The sequence below is a fragment of the Vulpes vulpes genome, chromosome 14 (assembly GCF_048418805.1).
Source record: "Vulpes vulpes isolate BD-2025 chromosome 14, VulVul3, whole genome shotgun sequence".
NCBI classification, from domain to species: Eukaryota; Metazoa; Chordata; class Mammalia; order Carnivora; family Canidae; genus Vulpes; species Vulpes vulpes.
The window spans coordinates 9962613-9988181 of NC_132793.1; the positions used below are offsets into that span (position 1 = coordinate 9962613).

Sequence of the window (25569 nt, forward strand, 5' to 3'; positions counted from 1 at the left end):
AATCCTCTAATGGAGCAGAGATGGCTCCCCCTGAAGGATGCACATTCACTGTTCTTCCTAGCACGTGGAGAAGGATTTGAGTCACTTCCACGTGAGGTCAAGTTGTGGTTTTCTGGGAATCCTAGGAACTTTCCCACCTAATCTTCTGATCCAGAGATTCTCAACACTGCATACACTTTAGATTCATCTGAGGTCATTAAAAACAAAACAAAACAAAACAAAACAAAACAACCTTTGAATGTTCTGGTTCCCTAGAGGTTGGATTGAAGCCTAGGCATAGGCATTGAAAAAGTGTTCCAGGTGATTCTGACATGTTGTTAGGGTTGAAGACCTCTGTTCTCATCTCCTTTACTGCCTCTGGGAGTCTTCTGACTTCAGCTAACTTGGTCCAAGCCCCCTGGACGTGTTTTATGGGGTGGTGATGGTGGTACTGGGTTCTTACACAGTGTTCCTCAAATGTACCTGTTCACAGCATTCAACTTGGGCACTTAAAAAAAAAAAAAAAACAAACGCATCACTGAGCCTCTGCTCCAGACTTACGGAATCAGAACCTCCAGGGAGAGGCCTGGGGGTCTGTGTATTTAACAAGTGTCCAGGTGGACTTGTTACCAGCCAACCTCTCCAACACACTGAACCCCTTCTGGCTTTAGCTTCCCTGTGGTTCCCCCACTGCCAGAACTCTCTTCCCCCAGATCAGTTAGGTTCATCCATCTGTCACCACCGTCCCCGGAGAGGTGGTGACCACCGCAGAGAATAAAGCCTCCCCAGCTGCCAGTCCTTGCCCAGACCCCTGGTGGTTCCCTCCTGACACTGTTCAAGATGACCTTTCTTCTTCTTTTTTTTTTTAATTTTTTATTTATTTATGATAGTCACAGAGAGAGAGAGAGAGAGAGAGAGAGAGAGAGAGAGAGAGAGGCAGAGACATAGGCAGAGGGAAAAGCAGGCTCCATGCACCGGGAGCCCGATGTGGGATTCGATCCCGGGTCTCCAGGATCGCGCCCTGGGCCAAAGGCAGGCGCCAAACCGCTGCGCTACCCAGGGATCCCGACCTTTCTTCTCTCGTTGATCACCTTCACGCCTGCCCCTAGCCCCAACCTGAGCTTCCCGGGAGGGGCATCGGTGTCAGGTTCATGCTGGGGCCCTGGCGCCAGGCACGTGCTAGGTCGGCCGGAGGGGTCCAGCTGTAAGGTGGGGGCTTGTGCTCTAGAGTATCTAGGATTCTTCCCCCCCACCCCCCCACCTCCACGTCCTGGGAAACTGGGGAAACTGCTTTCAGGGGGTATACAGGTGACCCAACTGCAGGTGAAACAAAGATCATGCCACAGCTGTGGGCACGCAGAGACACCTGGAGACACGGTGTGCAGGGGAAGGGAGTGGGCCCCCCCCCCATGCTCACCTCCCCGCAGAGAAGAGAGGAGGGACAAGAAGGGGATCAGCTGATGACGAAGGGCAAAACTACCCCCCCCGTCCCCCCTCCCCCCCGGTCTGGGTCCGGGTCCCGCAGGCCCGCAGCCTCCCCCGCGGCCCCGGAGCGCCCCGCGGAGGGGACCAGGGCGCGTGCTGCCAGGGGCGGCCTCCTTCCTCCCGGGCGCCCGCCGGGCCGCCTCCCCCGCCCCGCCCCGCCCCGCCCTCCCCGCGCCCCGGTCGCGGCCCCGCCCCGCCCCGCCGGCCCGGCCGGCCCGGCCCCGCCTCCCCGCGGCGGCTGCAGCAGGTGCCTCGGAGCAGGAAGCCGCCGCCGCCGCCGCCGCCGCTCAGCTCCGGGCGCGTCCAGGACCCGCTGCGCCCGCGCCGCCCCGCGAGGACAGGCCCCGCCGCCCCCGCCCCCGCCCCCGCCCCCGCCAGGGCCCAGCAGGCCGCCGCGCTCGCCCCCGGCCCCGCCGCCCCCCGCCGCCCCCCGCCGCCCGCGAGCATGGACGCCCCGGAGCGGCAGCCGGACCCCGACGGCGGGGGCGCCCCAGGTCACGAGCCCGGGGGCAGCCCCCAGGACGAGTTCGACTTCTCCATCCTCTTCGACTATGAGTATTTGAACCCCATCGAAGGTCGGTGGAGGCTCCTCCCGGCCGGGCCCCCCTGCCTCCCCGGAGCCGGGGCGGGGGCTTGGCCTGCGGACGGGGCACCGGGCGGGCGGGCGCCTCTTTGCTCCCGATGTCACACTTCCCGGGCGGGGGGCTGATGAGGGCGGGAGGGGTGGAGGGCATGAGGCTCCGGGACTGCTGCCACCCTTAGGGGGCGGTAGGCCCTCTCTTGCCCAGTAGGGCGTCAGCCTCCAGGTACTGGGTCAGCCTCCAGGTACTGGTGACTTCTCCCTGAGGGTCCCTGGGAGCAAAGCAAAAGGTGGCCCGGGCCTCAGCTGGCTCTGCCCGGCCGCAGGGTGCTCCGAGGGGGCAAGGAAGGGCCGGACTTGCCTCTGGAGGGAGGAGGTGAGGAGGCCAAAGATGGTACTAGGGAGGGAACGGAGGGGCCCAAAGGTTACCACGGAGCCCAGGTGTCACTGAGCCTCCTGTCTCCAGACAGCACCGCCTGTGAGCTGGGTTTGTCGCACACGCGGTGGCGAAACTCATGAAGAGGTTGTTTGTCTGTGTCTGATGCCGGAGCGTGGTTTGACCTCAGAAGCCAGCCCATTTCTTCTCTGGGTTCTGCTGCTGCCTTTGTGAATCACCCCAAATGGATCAGTCTGAGCTTTGTTATGTGACCCCCTACCCCATGGTCGCAGTGGAATGTGGGGTTTTTTTTGGTGGGGGGGAAGGCTGGCCTGTGGATTCAGGAAGAAGCAGCCCATCTCTGCCCCAACGACCTGTCAGTGTCTGCCTTCAGGTGCCCTGGGTGGCTGGGGACTTCCCCAGGCCGGGCCATCACTTCACGTGGTTAACAGGAGCATTTGTCAGAAGGAGGAGGAGGAGGTCGCATGCCCAACTTCACTGTATTTTTCTGGTTAGCAGGTTGTCTTGGAAAAAACAACAACAAAAAAACCCCCGACCGGGCTTCCTGATTTTGACAGCCCAGCCCAGCCAATGCTTGTTGAAGCCTCAGGGGCAGGCCTGTTGGTAACTTCCAGATGCACTCGGGCTTGGCCGCATCCGGAGCGCAGGAAGGGGTTGTGCCGGCTGGTTTGTGTAGGAGGCCTTTACACAGATATTTGGGGGTTTGGTACTTCCCAGAGATGCTGTGTATGGCAGGTGAATGAGAAGTTTTAACTTTCCTTCCCTGGCCATCCTCACAGGCCGCGTTAGGTGAGGGGCTTGCTTTGGCTTGGTTGCCAAGTGAAGATGGGAATTAGTAAATTATTCTGTATTTTGGCTGGAGATGGAAATGATTAGCCAGCCTAAGAGACCAGTCTTCTCAAGTTGCAATCTGGAGGCCATCCTTCGCTTTGAAAAGATACAATTAAGAATCTGCAAACGATCCCTTTAAGGATCCTTTACCATCCGTGGTCTTTGTTTGTTAAGATTAAAGTCATGTTTTACAGAGAACTAATACTGACACCCCTCCCAGATTCACAATCAGCTAACTTTTTTTTTCTTTCTTTCTTTTTCCTTTTTTTTTTTTTTTGCACAGGGGAGCTTTCCGGGGAAATAGTTTCCAAGCCAAATCTGATGGGAGGTGCTTTTTATAGTTTTTCTTGGCAAGTGGTGCTTGGTGGCCGCCAGATGGGTGTCTAAATGGCCACAGTGAAAGCCCTGGAATCATTTAAAAAAAAAAACACCTTATTTTTTTGGAACAGTTTTAGGTTCACAGAAAAGTTGTAAAGACAGCATAGGGAGTTGCCATATACTGAGCACCCAGGTCCCTATTTTATTAACATTATATTAGTATGGGTATACTTACTATCATTCAGGAACTAGTATTGATGCATTATTATGAACTAGAGTCCATGCCGTCTTTGTATTTTATGAGCTTGCCAGTTTTGAGGAGCACTGGCTAGGTATACTGTAGAATGGGCCTCGGTTAGGGTCTTTCTGACATTTCCCTCATGGAAAGACTGGGGCTATAGGTTCTGGGGATGAAGAGCATGCAGCTGAAGTGACAATGTCCATCACATCTTATCAAGGGTACCTATTATCAACTTGATCAATGTTGATATGGACCTTGATCTACTTGGCCAAGGAAGTATTTGTCAGATTCCTCCCTTCCAAACTGGGCTCTTTGGAAAGAAGTTTCTATGTTCAGGCCCTCCGTCCCCCTTATGGAGTGGGGGAGTTTGCTCTGGAATCTATAAATGATGAGTCCTTGCTGGGAAGTAAGCAGCACAGAAACATTGTGGCTGAGGATGAGAAGGGGTGTTGTGAGCCTGGGGAGGTTAAAGGAGCTCTTCCAGATGTGGTCTGGCCCTGCCTTACCCAGATGTTAGTGGGGTCACCTCTGCTTCTGCATGGTGGAGCTCCCCAAGGACTGGCACTAGTCTTTGGGTTGCTATTGGGCTCTGTCCCAGGTGACAGTGTTTTGGTGGTGCATGTGAGGGCTGCCCTTAACTCTGTGCGTGAGCTTGGCAAAAGTCAAGGAAGGAAAGGGCCCCCTAATGGGTCGGACAATTGTCAGAACTTGTTGATGGTCCTTAGAAATTTGGGGGAAGTTGGATGCTCATTTTATGGAACTATATATAGCGTTGCAGCAGATGCTTTTTAAGTCATGCCATAACCCTCCAACCCTAGCCGGTGGGCACTATGGTCACCTCATTTTACAGAGGAGTCAGTGAGGCATGGAATGGTGAAGAAAGTTTCCCAGGAAAGCGGAGCCGGTTAAATGGCAGAGTTGAAACCTGAACCTGGCTGTCTTGCTCCAGAGCCTACATTCTTAACTACTGTGTGAGGGTTCACTATTCCCTTATCTGAGGAGAGAGATGTAAAGCAGTGTGTAAGGGGCCTGGCAGCCATGGCAAGACTGGAGTTTAAAACATTTACCAGCAGAGTGATCTTGGATGAGTCATTTAACCTCTCTGGACCTTGGTTTGCTTAGCTGTCAAATGGCTGAAATAATAGTACTTATCTTACAAGGTTGTTGTTGAATGGCTTGACTTATTTATTTATCTAAAATTTATTTATTTATTTGAGAGAGAGACAGAGAGAGAGAGAGAGAGAGAGAGAGAAAGGGGTGGGTGGAGGGAGGGTGAACATTTTAAGCAGGCTCCATGCCCAGTGCAGAGCCCAACACAGGCCTCGATCTCACCACCCTGAGATGATCTGATCCAAAATCAAGAGTCGCTCGACTGACTGAGCCACCCAGGCACCTCTTATCTATTTAAATCAATACAGAGTGTGATTTGTTGCCAGCATTTTATTAAACCCTTGGCTTTGTTAATAGCCAGTTAATATGAGCCATTATTCATTTACTCATCCAGCTAACTATTGAGCATCTATTGTATTAGATCCTGGGGATACAATAGAGAATGAGACCCAGCCCCTGCCCTCACTGAGCTAGAGCCTTTAATGGTGCTCCTGTGGTTTCTTCTTGTCCAGTGGTGTTGACTAATAATACCTCCAGCAGCCTGCTGTGTAATAGTGGACATAGTAGGCACCCTTGCCTTGTTTCTGACCCTGGCAGGAATACCTCCTGTGTCTGCTTTAGGATTGAAGTGGATGTATTTTATTATGTCAAGGAAGTATCTACTCATGACTGTTTTCTTGAGAGTTTTGATGAGAGTTGTATTATGTCATAGACTCCTTAGGATCTATGGAAAAATGATTTTACTCTTCTTAGATCTCTTTATATGCTGATTTATACTAACGGACTTCCGAATGTTGAGAAACTCCTGGTTTAAACCCCACTTGGTCACTTAAGGTGGTGGGGCTGGTGTCTGATAATATTTAAGATTCCTGTCAGCAGTATCACGAGTGGTATTTGTGATGTCCTTTTTGGTATGCTATTAAGTTTGGATTTCTTTCCTTTTCTGTGCTCAGGAACAATGTATGTATTGTTGGGACTATCCCATTCCTAAAGCTGTGATAGAATTTCCCTGTGAAGCCATCCAGACCTGGTGCCTTTTTATGGGGGTGGTTCTCTGATTGTTTTCTCTATTGTGTCTATGGGAATTGGCCTGCTTGCACTTTGTGTCTACTAGAGTCAATCTTGGTAAGCCATATCTTTCTAAGAAATCATCTATTTTATTTACCTCGGTTTTCAAATTTATGTGCTTAGAGGCATGCAAAGTAGACTCTTACTATACTTAGCTGTCTCCCTCAGTTGAAAAAAGTAACAGAAAGAACGGGGACAGAGCTGGAAGTCCTGACCAGTGCTACTGCTCATCGTGGAGAGGAGAGAGGTGTGTTGGTTGTCAGTGGACAAGTTAGAACTTTAATTCCTTTGTGGGTGCTTGTGAATTCAATGAAATGAATTATTACTTCTCCCAATGTATAAAACACTGGGTGAGATGGATGGATACTGGGAATTCTGGCCACCTCCAGAAGTGCCACATCTCCTCTGGACTGTCAGGACTGACCCATTGGGAGTGATCATTTCTGGTAGGCCTCAATGGGTCTGGTGTATCCCTCCCTTCAGTTCCTGGTAAGCTAATGCAAATGGCACCAGCATTGACCTTTCAGACTCCTGGTCATTTGCTTGTAGAGTCAATTCTGGTGGTCCTTAAGCTGTTGGGGTCACAGCCACTGAAAGCCACAGACCCCATATGCACACACAGCATAGGAGCATGTGTGCACTGCACATGTGCATAACTCCCGCACGCCCCATCTCCCCAACACATCCCCTTCTGCCCTCTGTGTGCCTTTTATACCATTTTCAGGTAGAGTCACAGACCCTGCTGGAGCCCATCCCCTCTTGTCACCTGCACTTCCACTTAGGAACACCTGCTCTCAACCCATTCACGGGGGACAATTAAAACCTCATTCTTTCAGCAAACACACACCGAATGCTGGTTTTGTGCCAGGCCCTGTGGGGGTGTAGAGACAATTAGATGTGGTCCTACCCTTGCCTGGCCCCCGGGCCACTGTGGGACACAGCCTGGTAAACAAAGAGGGACAAGCGAGGTGCTGGGATATAGTATCATGGGGTTTTTTTTTGGTGCTTGCTAAAAATAGAGTTCTACCCTAAGCAAGCAGGTTCACTAAACACATGTGACATTCAGAGACGTTGCCGTCTGTGTCGAGTTAAGGACAGGCCTTATTAAGCCTGGTTTGTACAAATAGCGTCTCCAGGTGCAGCCGGAAAGGTGAAATGAGGGCTAGGGTTGAGCGGTGGCCTTGTCAGGGAGGCGAAGGAAATGGGGAGAAAGTTGCCCTAATCATTCTTTACTACTGAACAGATGTCATCCACGCTTCCAGATTAAAGGCCCTCTGTTCTGGAGGTGATTGGAAGCGAGGTTCTTAAAACCTTAGGGCAGTGTTATTTGGGTTGGTTCCAGAGGTGTCCTAATCCTGTAAGGTTGGTGGGGGGCCGGGGGGGGGGGTAGCTGAATATATATGAAAAATGCAGTATTGTGGCCAGCGGTCCTCAGTCCTGGCTGCACATTAGAATCTTTTGGCTGCACTTGGGCCAAGTGAAGTCAGACTCTTTGGGGGTTCATTACCTTCGCTGAGTCGTGCAGCGGCAAATGGCAGGGCAGGCCTTGAGCCCAGGTTGTTGGGGTCCTGAGTCCCTGCTGTCAGCACTGCAACTCAGCCAGAGTGTCACAAACTCCAGCTTTGAGGGGTCCCATGTCCTGGAGCCTGGGCTGTGTTCACCTCTCATATTTGATATTTCTAGAATCATCAACTTTATGTTTTCTGCTGTCCTAAGGGGGTTATGCTCCTACAGCAAAAATAAAAATGATAAAGGACAGGAAATCAGTGGGACTTGAGCTGTTTTTCTATTTCTTTCTGCATCCCAGTGGATGGTTGTACATTCCTCTGGGCGCACATGATCCCCCAGCTCCAGAGGCCTCAGCGGGTCAGAGCACCAGGTCTGAAATCAGAAAACCCTGGCTTGAAATTCTGGTTTAGATGCCTCCTACCTGCTTGACCTTGGCCAAGCAAAAGTCCCCAGCATTAGCAAGCACACAATAAGTAAATGAATGGATGAAAAGTTGCATAATAATTCCTTATTAGCCGTATGCCTAAGGGCACATGATTTTGCTTCTTTGGGCTTGTGTTTTCTCACCTGTGCAGCAGGGTTGCGCTCACCTGCTGGAGTGGAGGTGAGGTTACCAGGAGGCAGCGTGCTCGAAGCCGGGTGTGGTAGGCCTGTGCAGAGATTGGGTGGCTGTGGCAGTGGTGATGGGCTCCGGGATAGCCTCCAGCTCTCCTGACTTCCTGAGAACATTGGCTCCTTGGAAGAGTGAGAGCCTTTACCTTGGATGAATTCTGAGCTTTAAAAGAAGACAGGCCAGAAATAAAGCAGATTCTGGTTCTTAGAGAGGAGCCCCTGGCTCCCTGGCTTGAGTGGGTGTGGTCTACCTTAATGCACTTACTGTGTAGACCCCGAAACCTCATCTGGCTCCTTGAACAGGCTCCAGAACAGGGTCCAGAACAGGGCTGGCTGCAAAAACTTTCTCCAATGTCCACACTCTGGGGCTTGGAGGTTCCCCTGTGGCTGCCTCTCCTGGGGAGGCAGGGCTTCCCCAGGTATCCTGCTCTGGCCCCATGGGACCTTTGAGCCAGGGCCAGGAAGGAGCAGCCCTGGAAAGTGCAGTGTGATGGATGCCTTGTGGCTTCCCCCCACGAAGGGACTTCCTCCTTCTTTCCTCCCCAGCACAGGAAGTAGCCACACGCTCCGCAGAGCTCCAGCCAAACTTGGCTTCCCTCGGCTGGTGTGAGGTTTGTTTTTTCTGCTGATTGTTCAAACTGAGCTCAGGGAAGAAGGCAACGCTCTACCCTGGGGCTCTTCCTGGGATGGGTCAGGGGCTGTCTGCTTCCTTGCCTGGAGCAGCGCCCGATATGGGCTTCCCCAAAGCAAGAACAACTGCCTTTCACTTTTTCCTGAATTTTTATTATGAACTTTTCCCGAAAAATGGAAACATAGAGAAATGATATAATTAACATTCACGTTCCTATCACCCAGCTTCAGTTACCAGCATGAGGCCAATCATTCATCCCTCCCCCCACTTGTTCTCTAACACTCCCACCCACAGTCACTTTGAGTCAAATTCCGGATGACCTACTATTTTGTTAATAAACCAGAGTAGCCTGGAGCTCTCAAAGATAAGGACTGGAGAAAAATCAAATGCTTATTATCAAACCTAAAACAGAACAATAATTACTTGATTTCACATGTCTAGTTGCCAGTTTCCTGTTTGTCGCACAGGTATCTTTTTACAGTTAATTTGTTGGACTCAAGATCCAAAGAAGATCTTCACATTGTATTTGGTTGATGTGACCACTGTGTCTCTTTGATTCTGCAGAAGTCCCCATCCATCTGTTTTCTTGCTACCTCTTTGCTGAAGACACAGGCCACTTTTCCGGCTCCATTCTCCGCGTACTGGATTTGGCCAGGGGCGTTCCTGGGGTGTCTTCGAACATGTTCCTCTGTCCTTTGCATTTCTTATAAACTAGCATTTAGATGGAAAGCCCCATGCCTTGGATTTTTAATGCCTCCCCCTCCCCCTCTTGGTGTGGGGGAGGGGATATATAGCCAAAGGCCCACTAAGGTACAAGCAGAGCCAGAAGATGGCTTTTCCTGAGTTGGCATCTGGGACCCTCCCCACCTCCTCATCTGAGTTTCGGGCAAAGCACATTTTCTCCACGGGGCCTGTTTGAGTTAAGATGCATTTCTAAAAGCCAGGCCTTCCCCTGTGAATTTTAATTGAGCCATGCCTGGGTGAGCTTTGTGAAGGGAAGAAAGTCGCCTGCAAAGCTCAGGATTTATAAAGGCCCTTATCAAAACAAACCTGCTTGGGCACGCCTGCACTGGGGGGGAGACGTTAAATGAGGAGGGGAAGGCCTTGGTCTGCTGTGCCTGTAACAGTGACTCCGCAGACTACATACAGAAAGGGGCTGTTTACCTGTGTGACCCTCAGAAGCTGGGCTGCCGGTCTGAGATCCGCTGTGGGTGACATCACCTCTGAAAGGAGGAATGCCATGAACGGCTGGGGCTGGCAGGGCCAGTGATGAGGTGTGCCCGCCCCTGGGAGCGTGGCACCGAAAAGAAAACTGCTGGGGGAAAGTGTAAATAAAGAACCTGTCACTCAATCAGGGTATTAATTTTAAATCTCTGTCCCTAGCCAAGAGTCCAGGGGCCCCACTGTTTTCAAGGCATAAGTTTCCACTTGGATTTCAGGTTGGCTACGAGAAAGGTGGCCATCAGCGTGTCGGCAGTGCCAGGGGTTGTGAGACCCCAGGGGTGCAGCCCCGAGGTGCCGGCGGGAAGGTGAGGGGTCTTTGCTGAGCTGGGGGGAAAGTGCGCGTCCACCCGTGGCCCCTCATGCAGGCCTTCGGCGGAGAGGTGGGTGAGCCCACGGTGTCTGAGGGAGGGTTATCTGAAGTCTATTTCTGGTTAGTTCTGACCAGATCTTTCCTTCTCCTTTCGGTGAGGAAGCTGTCTGAACTATGCTCTTTGTCACGCACCCCTTGACGAGCGTGGAGGGACGGTCACTACGTCCAGTTCCATCTCAAATGGCTGTCTTTGAAGAGAGAGGTCGTACAGCCTGGTGACCTTGGATACATAAATTATGGTGTCATCATATGGCGGGGGATGCTACGTGGTGATAAGAAATTGTGGCTGCACACAACGTGGGTGAATCTCAGAACATTGAGTGAAAGACGAATCCTGTCCACCCCATAGGATTTTATTTATGTGACGTTCAAGGGCAGGCAAACCGAGTCTCTGGTGGGAGAAGTCAGGCCTGGTGAGGGTTACTGGCTGGGGGGCCTCCCCCAGGGAAGCCTGGGGCAGAAGGGAAATGTTCTGTATCTTGGACGGTGGGTAACCAGATACGTACAGGTGTAAAAGGCACGAGAGACGTACGTTTCACATTTGTGCGTTTTATGGCACTTAAATGATGAGGTCTCAGTTCGAACCCCAGCTCTGCCCCTCATCGTTTTGTGACTTTGGGAGAATCTCTGCACCCTTATGCCTCAGTTTCTCTATGTGTAACACAAGGGACTTGAGAGCACCTGCCTCCCGGGGGGTTGTGAGCTGCAGGGAGAGAGGTAGCACGCGTGAAAGCTTGGGACACGGTGGCTATGAAAGCAGGCCGGGGCCCTTGGGACGCCTAAACCAGCAAGAGGTGGCTCTTTTCACCCCGATTTGAGGATGGAGATGAGGCCTCCAGTCTGCCGGATGCCTGGGCCGTCCTGCCTCCATCCAAAAGCTGACCTTGAGGCCTGCGGGTCGCCGATTCCATGCGCTTCTCTGCGGCTCTCCGAAAGGAGGACGTGTCCACCTCTGGGCGCGTGTGGGTTTGCACACAGACATGCCAGCAGCCGGTCTGTGAGGCTGATTGTTTGCAAATCATCCTGGGTCTTGTGTCCCGGGCGCCTGGCCTCGTGGCAGGCCGCCTGGGGAGCGGGACCGAGCCTTCCTTTCTGTCCCGTCTGGCGAAGGCAGACAGCTGTCTTCGCTGGGACAAGGTCAGCAAAGAGCACGGCGTTCAAGGTGGCTTTTTCCAGTGGTTCCACATGGACGAGACGGGACGGTAAACTGCTTTTCTTCCCTTCTGGCACTTCTGGACCTGAGTTATCTGGATGGAATTTCTCACCTTTCGTGCCCTGCGTCTGTCTATGTCATCTCCTTGGGACGAGTGTGACGACCTGATTCTCCGTCATGATTCACACACATGGGTCATGGATGAGGAATCCAGCTGCTGTTCTGCGTGTGCGCGGCGGGGGCCTGGGGGGGCCTCCGGGGGGGGGGTCCCGGGGCGGCCTTGGGGAAGGTTTGCCGAGCGCTGGACTTACTACCCCAGGGCCACGTGTCGCTTTTCAGAGACGGGCTTGGCTGGAGGTGGTGCCGGCCACCGGCCACAATGCCTCCGCCTTCCTGCTCTGTGGGTGACTCCTCGCAGCCCCCCGCACACGGGAGGTTAGGGGAGTAGCCGGGTGGTGGGAGGCAGGGCTCGTTACCTCCCCCTTCTCCCCCTTCTCTCCCTTCTCCCCTTCCTCCCCTTCCCTCCGGCTCCGCTCCCTGGTGCCAGGTTGTGGCATCCCGAGCGCTGCCCCGGCAACAGACTGTGATGACTCAAGCCCAGGGCCTGTGACTCGCACCACCTTGGGGCGTGGGCTCATCACGCGGTGGGTCCCTCCGGCAGACAGGGACGGCGGCCCGCAGCCCCCTGGCCGTGACCTGGCTCCCTTCCTCCGAGCCATCCAGGCCTGAAAGCCCCTCTTCTTCCTGTGTCCGCCCCGCCCCCGGACGGCAGACCCCGTGGTGGTTCCCTCGCTGGGTTTCTATTTGGGTCATTCTATTCTGCTTCCTGAAAGTTCCACCCGCCCGGAGTTCTAGGCGGAGATGTCCTCTTGCTGTTCCTTTTTTTCTTTTTTCTTTTCTTTTTTCAAAAGCGATCTGTTGGCTGGCGGGTTGGCACTGCACGCCCGCCTCGGGCTTGGCCGTGTGTCCCCGAGGGTGAGCAACAGGCCCGCCAGAGGCTCCAGGAGGAGAGGCGCTGGCAGGGACCTCTGTGTGGCCTGAGTGTGATGTTAAAATAAATCGTTGACTCAATCCTGGGGCAAATGTGAATATTTCAGAAGAAAGGAATCCGTGTCGTTGGTTGTCAGTTGCCTCCTGGAGGAACCCCCAGAGCAGCTCCAATTCTTGGGGTACCTCCTGGTCCCAGAGTCAAGGTTAAGGTGTCGCCAGCCCAAATGTAGCCCCTTTCATGAACAGCAGGCTAGAGTAATGGATAGGAGGCGGGGGAGCCAGACTGCCACTTAGAAGCAGTGTGACCTTGGGAAAATTCGTCACCCTCTCTGAGCCATATTTTCCCATTAGTAAAATGAGGAAACCGTATCACCAGCCTCATAGGGTTCTTGTGGGACAAACATTAAATGTGTACCCAGGGGTTCTTGGTCTACAGTGGTACAGACATGTTAGCTGTCATCATTTTTGTTACGGCGAGTAGCTTACTGAGTCACTGACACCTTAGTAAGATTAGTTGATCAGCTCCCAGAGGGCCCAGGGGAAAGAGTAAAAGCATAAAATGGAAGGGTATTGGAAGCCTTCTTTGCCTATTCCACATATTTTTTGAAGGCTAGCAGAAAAAGATTTCTCAAAGTGCTGACGAATCCATCTTATTTTTATAAAACGCTCTTCCCTTTTTCTTTTAAGTAGATGCTATGCTGAATATGGGGCTTGAACTCAGGACCCCGGAATCAGGAGTCACATACTCCCCTGATGGAGCCAGCCAGGCCTCTTGCCCTTTCTTCTTTCTTTTAATGCTTTTGGAGGCATTAGGGGCCAGTGTGTGTCCTGCTGGCAAGTTGTTATAAAATATAGCAGTGTGAGCTGAGAAAGGGGAGAATTTTCATTTCATAAGTCACTTTCCATAATAATACCATCACACCAAGAGATCCCATTTATTGGGTGCTCAGTCCGTGTGTTTCAGGCTTCATGTGGGTTAGGTGAACTCTCAGGTTGGTACCATCATTGACCTCATCACCGTGAGGACTTGGGGGGTTCCCCGGTCACACCGGCGAGGGGCAAGGTGGTGCAGCTGGGGGTCCCCTCACTCTGTGCTAGGTGAGACCCGGATCTCTGTGCAGGCACCCTGCTGATGTGGGGCCAGAGCGGTTCCCCCAGAAATCTTGTCCCACAGTCCCCGACAGTGGCCTGAGACACCCGCACCCCCCATGCACGGCCCTGGATGCTGGGGTGAGCCTCTGGGAAGCTGAGGAAGGGGAGAGTGCTGGGAATCAGGCCTTCCAGTGTCTGCTCCAGACATTGCTCCATGCTTCACCTGCTGGGGCCAACAGGGAGCAGATGTCTCCTCTCTGAAGTTTTTTGGGTTCAGGGCCTGACTTGAGTGTATGCTTCCAGCAGCCTTTTGGGCCTCTCGGTATGTGGCAGGCCACGCATACCAGGGTTGTACAGCACAGAGCAGGGATTCTCGCCTGGGCTGGGGGGTGGGCTCTTCTGCTTGGCAGGAGAAATTCGGCAATACTTGGAGACAGTTTGGGTTGTTACAACTGGGAGAAGGGTGGGGGTTTTACTGGCATCTAGTAGGTAGAGGCCAGGGGTGATACTCAACACCCTTCCCCCCCTACCCCCCCACCCCCCCGCACAAAAGAATTAGCCTAGGCCTGAATTGCTGCTGGTTCTGAGGTTGAAAATCCCCGGCCTGGTGCTTGATGGTGCTCTCGGGTCTGTCTGGGTTCGGGCGGTGGGACCTTGGGCAGGTTAATTCACCTCCTTGTGTCTCAGTTTCCTTATCTGTGACAGGGGGATGCACAGGGCTTACCTCATAGGTGGTTATGGGGATAGAATAGTTCACACATAACGTGCTTCCCACAGTGCCTGGCATGTAAGTTCTCAATAAATATTAGCTGCTTTCATGGTTTATTATTACTATTGACTTATGATCCCTGTCTGCCTCTAAGACCTTAATTGATAGACTTATTACATGATTCTGTAGGTTCTGGGAACACAAAAGAAGAGCTTCCTTTTTTTTTTTTTTTAAAGATTTTATTTATTTATTCAAGAGAGACACACAGAGAGAGGCAGAGACACAGGCAGAGGGAGAAGCAGGCTCCATGTAGGGAGCCCGACGTGGGACTCAATCCCTGGTCTCCAGGATCATGACCTGAGCTGGAGGCAGATGCTCAACTGATGAGCCTCCTAGGTGTCCCAGAAGAAGAGCTTCCTGATCTAGACTAGGGAATCTAGGAGGGCCTTCAGGAGGTGGCCCAAGTGTAATCTTGATGGATGAATAATGGCTGGCTAGGAGGAGTGAGGCTAGGAGATTTGGAAGGGAGTTCTAGGTAAGGGGAACAGCATATGCAAAGACATGGAGGCATAGAGGACTTAGAACAGCAACCTCTGAATCTGCTGTCGTGGCTTTTACCTTCTTCATCTGAGAATGGATGCATTGAGGGTGGGCTAGGTATCTCTCACAGCACATCTCATCACAGATGAGATGATTTTATGTAGGTCCACTGATGAGTACGTTGCGTGTAATGAGTGCCATTTTTCTGCAGCGCTACTTTGCTTGGAACAAGTCCAAGGTTGAGTCTCCGTTAGGTGCTACTGTGTCTTTAACACCTTCCTTTCTAGCACTTGCCATTCCCTATCCCCACCTCCAGCCTTAAAAAAGGTAGGCTTACTGGGGTTGTGGAAATGTTCTACATCTTTATTGTGGTTGTGGTTACAAGGGTGTATAACATTTGGCAAAACTCATCAAACTCTACATAGTCAAAATTGGTATATATAAGTTCTACTTCAATAAAAAGAGAGCATTCAGGGCAGAAAAAGGGTGGACCTCAGACTAGAGCCTTTGGAAGGCGACAGTGTCTTGAATCTCGAATTTAGTGACTTTTATTTTTATTGTGTTTTTTACCCTACCTTCTATTTACGGAGGTGACACAGATTTTCCATTAGCAGCAGTGGTATAAAGTTTCCTTTTAAAATAAAAAAAAAATTAAAGTACTAGGTCAGTGAATTTAAATAGAAATATTAAGTAAGTAAATAATATTTACTGGTGATACACAGATATTGCAAAGATCGCGCAAGTTGTAAAAGGAGCGAGATTTTGGAAAAAATTTGGAAACCCTTCTGAAAATCTGGGGGTTCTGAGATGAAACTCACTTGGCCCAGTTGCCTTCTGGGCATGGCCGTGGCCCCCAGGGGCTGGCTGCGAGGGGGGCAGTTGTATAAGGGGAGAGAGAGAGAGAAAGCAAGCGAGCGAGCAGAGAATCCTAGTTGCTTAAAGAAATGTGTTCACGATGAGCTGTGCGTCTGGGATATTTACTGTCAAACACCCAGAGGGCCGAGAATGGAATGATGATGAATTACCGTCACATTCCCTGCTTGCTGTGCAACTTTCAGAATCTTGAGAGGAAAAAGAAAACGGAAAAACTCTGCTGCTTGGATTAATTAAAACCAGTGTAAATGCTTCGGATGCTTTTGCTCAGCAAAACCGGCCTTTCTGTTTTGCACTGCTTGCCAGCGAGTGCGAGTGATGTGTGTTTTCGTGGCCGGGTTTCTGTGCCGGTTCCCATCAGGCCCGAGGGGGTGTGTCTGATGAGATGTGATGCCGTTCATCTGATAAAGGCCGGAATTTTTGCTAAGAGACTTTTTGTGGTCAGTTGTGCTGGTTCACGGGGCAATGGATGATCAGAACATTGTTGGACATGGATTTGATGTTGATCTCTTGCTAGATTAAAAATGTGCCCTCTGTTACCTGCCGGGAAGGCGTGTGTGTGCGTGCATGTGTGTGTGTGCGTGCATGTGTGTGTGTGTGTTTGCACACAGATACGAGTTGTTAGGGATTGTCTCTTCCTAAGAACGCGAGACCTGATAGACCCCGGCTAGAAAAAATCAAAGGATTTTACAGCCAGAAGTGACCGAAGAGACAGATCTGGTTTAGTGCCGTCCTGTTATAAATGGGAAGGTGAGACATAGAGCCAGTGGAGGACTTTCTCAAGGTCATACCGCTCGTTAGTGGCAGAGTAGGACCAGGTCTCAATTTCCTGCTTCTTAAACCAGGGTGTCATTACTGTATATCCTGTTATGTCACCTGCACGCCCCATCACCTTTAAAATAAAAACATGTTTCTTTTGGGAATTGTATTTCTTTTCTCAAGGTCATACAGGAATCAATCTCCTTTCTGCCATGCTTGATTACTTAGTTTCCCAGCAGCTGTGTGTGTACCTGTGTACACATTGTTTTATCCTCTGCTTTTATACTGTGCATGCTTTTCTCCTCTGACACTGTATCTTGTGGTCATTCTGTTTTAATGCAGAAAGAATTTCTCTAACCCTTTATCTAGTCGTGTTGTATCCCATTATATGAACAAACCAGAATTCAACCCATCCCCAGTTGATGGACATTAGGTTGCTTCTAGTCTTTTGAGGTTACAAACAGGACAGCATTAACTAATCTTATGCACACTTCACTTTGCATATATGAGGGTTTGTCTGCAGGATAAATTTCTAAGGCAATACTGTTTAGTTGGAATTTTGGTAGATATTACCAAATTACCCTCTCGAGGTTGTATCTTTCTACTTTTTGGTTTGGATGTTAGCGTCTTTGAGTAGCAGTTTAAATGTTTCACATAGACTTTTGTGAACTCACTTTTAAAAAATTCATTCACCCAACTAGCACATATTTTTGAGCCAGGAGTGGGGGTATGGAGCAGAATGGAGAAGCATGAGTGAGCTCTGATCTTGCCAAGGAGACCAGAACGCCTTCCCCAGCACATGTCACTTGAGCTGGAAGGAATGAGTGGCTTTAGTAATGTAGAGAAGAAGAGGCCTGGGTATGGTGGGAGAGGAGCCGTTGTGGCAGAGGGAACAGCAAGTGCTAAGGTCCTGAGGCAGAAAGGAGGTAGATGCTTTCTAAGAACAGAAATAGTTTGGTTGGAGTCCAGGGAGAGATGTAGAAGAATAGAGAGAGGTGAGGCTGGAGGTGGCAGGCCGGGTTTGGTCAGGTTGGCCTAGATGAGGTTGGTTATCTTTACCCTAAGAGCTGTGGGAAGCCATTTCTGGGCCCTCTCCTAGGTAGAAGCACCATCTGGATCCCATGAAATCAGCTCAGCTAAACTAGGTAGCATGTACTCCAGGATGTTCCAGAAAGGGCCCCAGGAGGTTGAGGATCACCTATGTAGCCACCTTGGCTCCCCAAGGCAAGGGCCAGCCACACACCTCTAGGAAGAAGTCTCATTTCTGGCTGGATGGACCTTGGGCATGAGGTCCATCTATTGTTTGCTCAGCCACTCAGCAAATGTTTATGGACCGCCTGTGCTAGGTGCCTGGCAAACAATGCTGAACCTCAGTAGGTATGGTTCCAACACCGGCATAGCATAGCCTGGTGCATGGGTTGCAAACTTCTAGAAAGGGCCAGATAATACATGTTTTGGGTTTTCTGGGCCACAGAGCATCTGTCGTAATTATCATCTCTGCTACTGTAGTGCAAAAACAAGCCATAGACCGTATGTAAACAAGCAGGTGCATGGGTGCATTCCAATAAAACTTTATTTACAAACACAGTCCGTGGGCCGGATTTGGCATAGGAGCTGCAGTTTGCCTGCCCCTGATCCATCAGGATGAGAGTCCCTAAACAGATAATACCAGATGTGGTGTGAACTGGTAGCAGGTGTTAACAGGGAAACAATGGCAGGAGAAAAGGGCGGAGAGTGACACGGGTGGGGATAGAGCTGATCTTTCTGATGGGCTAATCTAAGGAGGTGTTGACTGAGCAGACACATGAAGAAATTAAGGGAAACGGCCACGCGAAGATCTGAGGGGGTAGAGTTTCCAGAGGAATGATAGCACTCGAGAACTTCAAGGCGGGAGCTACTTGAACATAATAAAGGGGTTAGCGCAGCTGTTGCTGAAATCAGGTGGGGAAAGAGTGAGGAGGAACGAGGGGCGATATGGGCCAGGGCTCTATCACGGGTGTGAAGGACTTTAGAGCACATCTGGGGAAGCTTTTAAAGTTTTGCAGATGGGTGTTTTCGAGAGGCTACTGCATGGCAAACAGACCAAAGGGGCGAGGGTAGAAGGGGGTAGCCCAGAGAGGAGGTGACTTTGGTCCAGGTGAGAGAGGTTGGCCACTGGCTTAGGGCAGGGTTTCGTGGTGGAGAGGGAGACTCGCATACCTGGGGCTTAGGTTTTGACAGTAGGGTGGTTAGGATTCGCTCTGGATTGGATGTAAGGTGGGGGAGAGAGAGGAGTCAGGCGGAGCCAAGCCCCGACAGGGAGAGTGGAGGCGCCTCTGCTGAGTGGGGGAGCTTGATGAGAGTCAGGGGGGCTGGGAAAGAACAGCTCTTTCCCTCACTAAATCCACTCTCCAGGTGGGTCCTTTCAAGGTGGCAGCAGAAGCTGGAGACGGAAGGCCGCTCCTAAAGAAAAATTAGGTCCTCTGGGTACCCACTGTTCTCAATAGTTCGGGAGACTATAGAGCCAGGGCTCTGCCTTTGGAGGGCCTGGGGGCTTGTCTGTGGGATTTCTCCAACTGTGAATTCTGTGTCTTTGGGTGAATCTCTTCCCCACCCCAAGCCCCAGCTTCCTCATCTGTAAAAGGGCACAAGATGAGACGGGACTCAGGAGTCCTCATTCTAAACTAAGCCGCTATTTACACTTGGGTGTGCAGGGCTCGGATTGGGACCCAGAGCTCTTTGGACTGCAGAGCTGGTGCAGTCTCCCTCTGCAGGATGATGAGATGAGCCTAGGTGGTGGTGGTGGTGGTGGTGGGGGTTTGTATTGTGGTCATGACCCACGGGGAGGGGGGTGGGTAGGAAATCTGTTGAATGAGTTATGACCAGCATTCAAACCAAATCACCCCAGACAAGAGGAAAGATAAGAGTGTATTGTATGTAGCAGGGTAAGTATTGTTTCGTGAAGCTTTTGTTTCAGTCTCCGGTAAATGGGGTGTGAACGGAGTTGTGAAAGAGAACGCATTTCTTCCGAGGGTTCCACCGAACCCAAAGTTTGGAAGCCACGGGCCCAGCGCGTCCTGCATGGCTTGGATGAGCTGTGCTCTGTGCATCTGCACTAAAGTCTTTCCGCTTTGGTCTCTGTCTTCAAGGAATCTGGGATGAAGTGGCCCACCCCCCACCCCGCCTTTCCTCTGGCGAGGGAAGGGGGCTCCAGCTTGGGGTTTGGCGTGGTGGGGATTATAAAAAAAACAGAAACAAACAAGAAAAAAACAGGAGACAAAACCCAGCCTGTGATTGCTCTGCATGGGAGTTCTGTTTTAGAGGCTTAAAAAGACCCCTCCTTCCCCCCTTCTCTTTCCAGAAGAACCGAATGCACATAAGGTCGCCAGCCCACCCTCCGGACTCGCATACCCCGATGATGTCCTGGACTATGGCCTCAAGCCATACAGCCCCCTCCCCAGTCTCCCTGGCGAACCCCCCGGCCGATTCGGAGAGCCGGATAGGGTAGGGCCGCAGAACTTTCTGAGCGCGGCCAAGCCAGCGGGGCCCTCGGGCCTGAGCCCTCGGATCGAGATCACTCCATCTCACGAACTGATGCAGGCAGGGGGCCCCCTCCGCGGGAGAGACACTGGCCTGCTGGGGGAGCAGCCGGCCCTGGCCGGCGTGGCCGGCAGCCCGCGGTTCACCCTGCCCGTGCCCGGCTTCGAGGGCTACCGCGAGCCGCTTTGCTTGAGCCCCGCTAGCAGCGGCTCCTCTGCCAGCTTCATTTCCGACACCTTCTCCCCCTACACCTCGCCCTGCGTCTCGCCCAATAACGGCGGGCCCGACGACCTGTGTCCCCAGTTTCAAAACATCCCTGCTCATTATTCCCCCAGAACCTCGCCAATAATGTCACCTCGAACCAGCCTCGCTGAGGACAGCTGCCTGGGCCGCCACTCGCCCGTGCCCCGTCCGGCCTCCCGCTCCTCGTCGCCTGGTGCCAAGCGGAGGCACTCGTGTGCCGGGGCCTTGGCCGCCCCGCTGCCCGGAGCCTCGCCCCAGCGCTCCCGGAGCCCCTCGCCGCAGCCCCGGGACGACGGCGCCCCGGCCGGCTACCCCCCCGCGGCCGGCTCTGCCGTCCTCATGGACGCCCTGAACAGCCTCGCCGCCGACTCGCCCTGCGGCATCCCCCCCAAGATGTGGAAGACGAGCCCCGACCCGTCGCCCGTGTCTGCCGCCCCGCCCAAGGCCGGCCTGCCCCGCCACATCTACCCGGCCGTGGAGTTCCTGGGGCCCTGCGAGCAGGAGGAGGGCAGGAGCTCGGCCCCCGAGTCCATCCTGCTCGTGCCGCCCACCTGGCCCAAGCAGCTGGTGCCAGCTATTCCCATCTGCAGGTGAGCGCGCTCGGGACGCGGTATGGGCCTCGGTTTACCTTCAGGGCGCGTTTTCCGGGTGGGGGTCGGGAGGGGGGGGCATGGGGCGTAGAGTCCCCTGGACAGGATTTACACCCTGGCCCTCCGCTTACTGGCTGCGAGACCTTGGCGAGGAAGTTAGCTCCTCCGAGCTGTGGTTTCCCCGTCGGTACGAGGAGGTGCAAGTGGGCCGAACTCACCAGGTGGTGGTCGTGAGGATGCTCAGGGGCACCCGGCCCATTCATTCGTTCACGGGACAGGTGTTTATCAAACACCTCCCATGTGCCCGGCAGGCGCTGACTGATACAGGTGTTGGGGAGCCAGTGGTGAACAGAACGGGCACACATGTCTGTCTGCGGGGAGCTGACATTCTGGGAAGCACAGAGCAAGCCTTCATGTGGGGAGTTTGCTGGGCCTCTTCTAAGAGGCCTTGATGTTGGTTGGTGTCTGCTGTGTGCCTCAGTACTGCCGTCAGTGCCCTGGAGGTCCTAAAAAAAAGCAAGTGTGAACCGTAATCCTCAAGGAGCTTAAAATAGTGGTAAGCTGAAGAGATGCATGTAGGTGGCAGCGTGTAGGCTTTGGGGTCTGTCGGGACTGGATTTGAGTCCTGGTTCTGTCCCTCACTGGCTTTGTGATCATGGGCATTTCTGGTGCTGTGCCAGGGCAGGCATGGCTAATCAATCAGGACCCCCTTCCTCATTGAGCACCTTGGCTCATTACCTTGCGAGAGGAGAATGATAATAGTCCTCACCTCAGCATGGTGGTTTTTGTTTTGTTTTTGCAAGGATGAGGCAAGAGGATGGATATCAAATTCTTGGCATGCAGCCTGAGCAAAGTAAGAGTACAAAGGAGGGGCAGTCATTATAGAGGAATCCTCTTATTATGGGGGAAGCATTTAGGAGTTGCTTTCTCATCCATGAGCCTTATTCTAGGAGATTGAGCTCCCAATGGTTGTCAAAGGAACGACATGACAGTGATAGTCACCAGTGCTAAGGATGCTTGCTGTGTGCCAGGCATGATTCTAAGTGTTCTGTATGTATTATTTCATTCTTTTTTTTTAAAAAAGATTTTATTTACTTATTTATTAATGAGAGTCAGAGAGAGAGAGAGAGAGAGAGAGAGAGAGAGAGAATGAGAGGCGCAGAGACACAGGCAGAGGGAGAAGCAGGCTCGGTGCAGGGAGCCTGACATGGGACTCAATCCCGGGTCTCCAGGATTAGGCCCTGGGCTGAAGATGGCACTAAACCACCTAGCCACTCGGGCTGCCCTATTTCATTCTTATATAAACCTGGTTGGTACTCTTTTTTTCATTTTTTAGTTTTTAAAGAATTTATTTCAGAAAGAGAGAGAGAGCATGAGCTGGGGGGAAAGGCAGAGGAAGGAGGAGAAGCAGGGAGCCCAATGTGGGGCTCCCAGGACTCTGGGATCATGACCTGAGCCAAAGGCAGATGCTTAGCTCACGGAGCCACCCAGGTGCCCCTGGCTGGTATTATTTTTATCTTCATTTTGATGCTAAGAAAAATGAGGCTCACAGAGTTTGGAAGAAAATGATATTCCATCAAAATGAGGTAAAAATAATCCCAACACTTTGAAAACTCTGAGGTAATGATAATAGCATGAGGCCCTAGATTCTTTTTTTTATTTTTTAATTTTTTTTACAGATTTATTTATTTATTAGAGAGAGAGAGAGATAGAGACGACACAGAGAGAGAGACAGAGACAGAGAGGAGGGGCAGGGGGAGAGAATCTCTTCAAGCAGACTCCCTGCTGAGCATGGAGCCCCATGCTGGGCTCCATCCCATGACCCATGAGGTCATGACCTGAGCTGAAACCAAGAGTCCCATCCTCCACCAGGTGAACCACCCAGGCATCCCGAGAGCTGTTTTGATTGATGGGAGGAGAGTAGACTAGGGCTCTGTCCCCCAGGCCTTGCTTATCCCGCACCGGACCGAACTGGACCACAGGGAGCTTCCAGTCTGGCGCCTCCTCCAGAACAGTTCTGAGAACACCAGTGCCATCATAGGTTGATTGTTGTTCCTTAAAAAAGGAGTTTCTGAGTTTAACAGAGCTAAACAGATATCATTATGCAGGGGCCATTCCCAGCTGTGGACAGAATAGGAATAGGCAGTGATTTCAAAGGCCACTTGGCCATGGAGTTATGAGTTCTGTGATGAAAGTTGTATGGAGCCACCTTAGGAAATGCTGATTAAAGCCAATCCTGGTACAGGTTGAGAAACCTAGACTTGGGGAGGTGAGGCCTCATGCCTGTGATCACCCAGCTCATTAATGAGTGAGTAGGAAACTTAGAACCAACCTTGAGTTCTTGAAAAATTAGAGGGAGAAAAAACCACGAGAGTCTCCTAACTCTGGGAAACGAACAAAGGGTTGCAGGAGGAGAGTTGGGTGGAGGGATGGTGTAGCTGGGTGATGGGCACTGAGGAGGGCACTTGATGGGATGAGCACTGGGTATTATACTAAATGTTGGCAAAGTGAATTTATATTAAAAAAAAAAAAAGAATCTCGAGTTCTTGACTCCTTGCTCTCTCTGCTGCAGATCAATCCCAGAATGTGACTTATGTAATGATTGAGGGTAGGAAAGAACATTCACATAAAATATGATCATGCTGCATTTGCCTGAGACTTTACTGTTTATAAAGAATTTATCATTTATCCTTCCATCTCCATTCTGTGGCTTGATCCAAATAACTGTGGATGCTGGTAGAGTTATTTTAATGCCTACAAGTGCCAGTTTTCTTTAAGATCGAGAGGATAGGGTATTCAAGGATGTCTCATGATAATATTTGTCTCAGGGTCTGTGTGGAGCAGAGGACTGGAATTCACATGCAGCATTTCACATTGGCTCTGATGGTCTAATTCTTAAGATTGTATTATAGTCATCAAAGACTTATTCTAGAACCAAGGAAAATCTGAGGTCGATACTTAGAGATATCCCAGTGGATCTACTCCTTGGTTTTTGTTTTCGTTTTTGTTTTTTATACTTCAAAAGATAATACAAGGGTGAAGTGATTGTTTTATAAGCCTTCTTTTTATTTTGCAAACTTTAAAAAAATTTAATTTGTGTACAGAATGAGAGTATGGGTAACACATGTGACACCTTGGCTGCAGGCATATTGGCACTGAAACCAAGGTGGACATTGTAAGACTTCAGAGTAAGAGAGGCTTCAGGAGCCAACTAGTTACAAAGAAGAGATTGAGATTTGCTTGCATAGTGAGGATATAATTTTAAAATTGGATTGTATGTTCAAGTTGGACTCCACTGCTGATGGAGTTTAGGGGTGCCACTCCCCTGCCTCTCCCCTTGGTACTGTTATGATGGAGAAGGGATGGAATTGGTTTCATTGCAAATGCTTAACTAAGTCCAGTTGATAATCTCAGCTTTTGGCAGCTCTGGGTTTAGTGGAAAAGAATATCCTGATTGGATTAATGATTGGTGCCATATGTGCAAAATCAGGACACAGTGACACAAATCCATGCATTTGCAACTCTGAAACTACTTTGAATATACAGGGCTCCTTTTCAGTAAAACTGTCCATTCATTCATTCATTCATTCATGCATCCATCCAGCCATCAACCTACCCACCCACTGAATATTCACTGAGATATGTGCTGCCAAAGCGAGCACATGAATATTCACTGAGGATCTTTCAAATGTCAGGTATTATTCTAGAGTCATTCCATAAAGGAGGGATTGTTTTGGCCCTATTTTAAATAAATTAGTAAGATAAGAGGTAGTATAGAGATGTGCATGGAGCACTGGACCCAGAATCAAGACACATAAGTTGCAGCCTTGGTGTGTCTTGCTCTGTAATCTTGGGAAAATGTCTGTGTTCTCTGAGGCTCTGAAGGAATACTCTAGTTAGATCATTAAGATTTCAGTCAACTCTTAAATGGCATAATTTTAACCATATATTAAGTACCCAATGGGTACTTGTGCTGGGTAGGTTTAAGATTCTATAGGAAAATAAAACTTAATACATGCCATTACAACTTCAGATGTAAAGGCATATATATCTAATTATCATAACCACAAGTAAATTAGATTGTCTAGAGAACATAACTATTTATTTGAAATATGCGATATATATGTATAGGGAAACATAATGATAGCCTAATATTTATTGGGGAGTTATTGTGCTAAGCTGTTTATATGATCTCAGTATCCTCATTTCCCAGTTGAGGAAACTAAGGCCTAGGGAGATAGAGGCATCTGCTCAAAGTAGTTAGAGGTGGAGTTTGGACTTGAACTCTGGTGGGTAACTCCAGTTATGTTCTTGACCTTTACTCTTCCTTTAAATTTAGGGGTCTCTAAGTTTAGCTACCTTTCCATGATTAGATGTTTTATATTTGCCCTGATAAGCAATGCCTATGACGAGAAATGGGCTCTCCCTAGAATTATCTTTTAATTGAAAGCATCAGATTTGGAAATAAGAGCTGAAATAACCCTCAGGTGCCATCTGGTCCATATGTTATGTTATTATAAGACCCCGAAGATAGAAGAGGTGAAGTTACTTGCCTAATGTAACATGGCACATTAGTGACAACACATAGCCCCCTGATTTCCACTTCAATGTACCTTCTTCCACACTCAGTCATTTAGAAAGGGAGAACATTCTGAGAAATGGTACTCTTCAAAATTCCCAGAGGAAAATAAGCTATAGCAGTTAGAAATGTGCTAGAACTCACATATAATGAATTTAGCTTCATAA

The 25569-nt window shown here is 50.7% G+C and overlaps 1 protein-coding gene across 5 annotated transcripts in view; it reads left to right on the forward strand.

Annotated features, from left to right (window-relative positions):
- The window catches only part of NFATC2 (nuclear factor of activated T cells 2), a 161783-nt gene that overhangs the window by 15609 nt on the left and 120605 nt on the right, over window positions 1-25569 (forward strand). For 3 of the 5 annotated variants that reach the window (XM_072735563.1, XM_072735562.1, XM_072735564.1), the window contains exons 1-2: window positions 1857-2039; window positions 19812-20823. In XM_072735563.1, coding sequence (XP_072591664.1) covers window positions 1910-2039; window positions 19812-20823 — 1142 coding nt within the window. In that variant the 5' untranslated portion in view covers window positions 1857-1909. Of the gene's footprint in view, window positions 1-1856; window positions 2040-19811; window positions 20824-25569 lie in introns of those variants that run through there. The other 2 variants (XM_072735565.1, XM_072735566.1) reach the window with 2 other exon arrangements.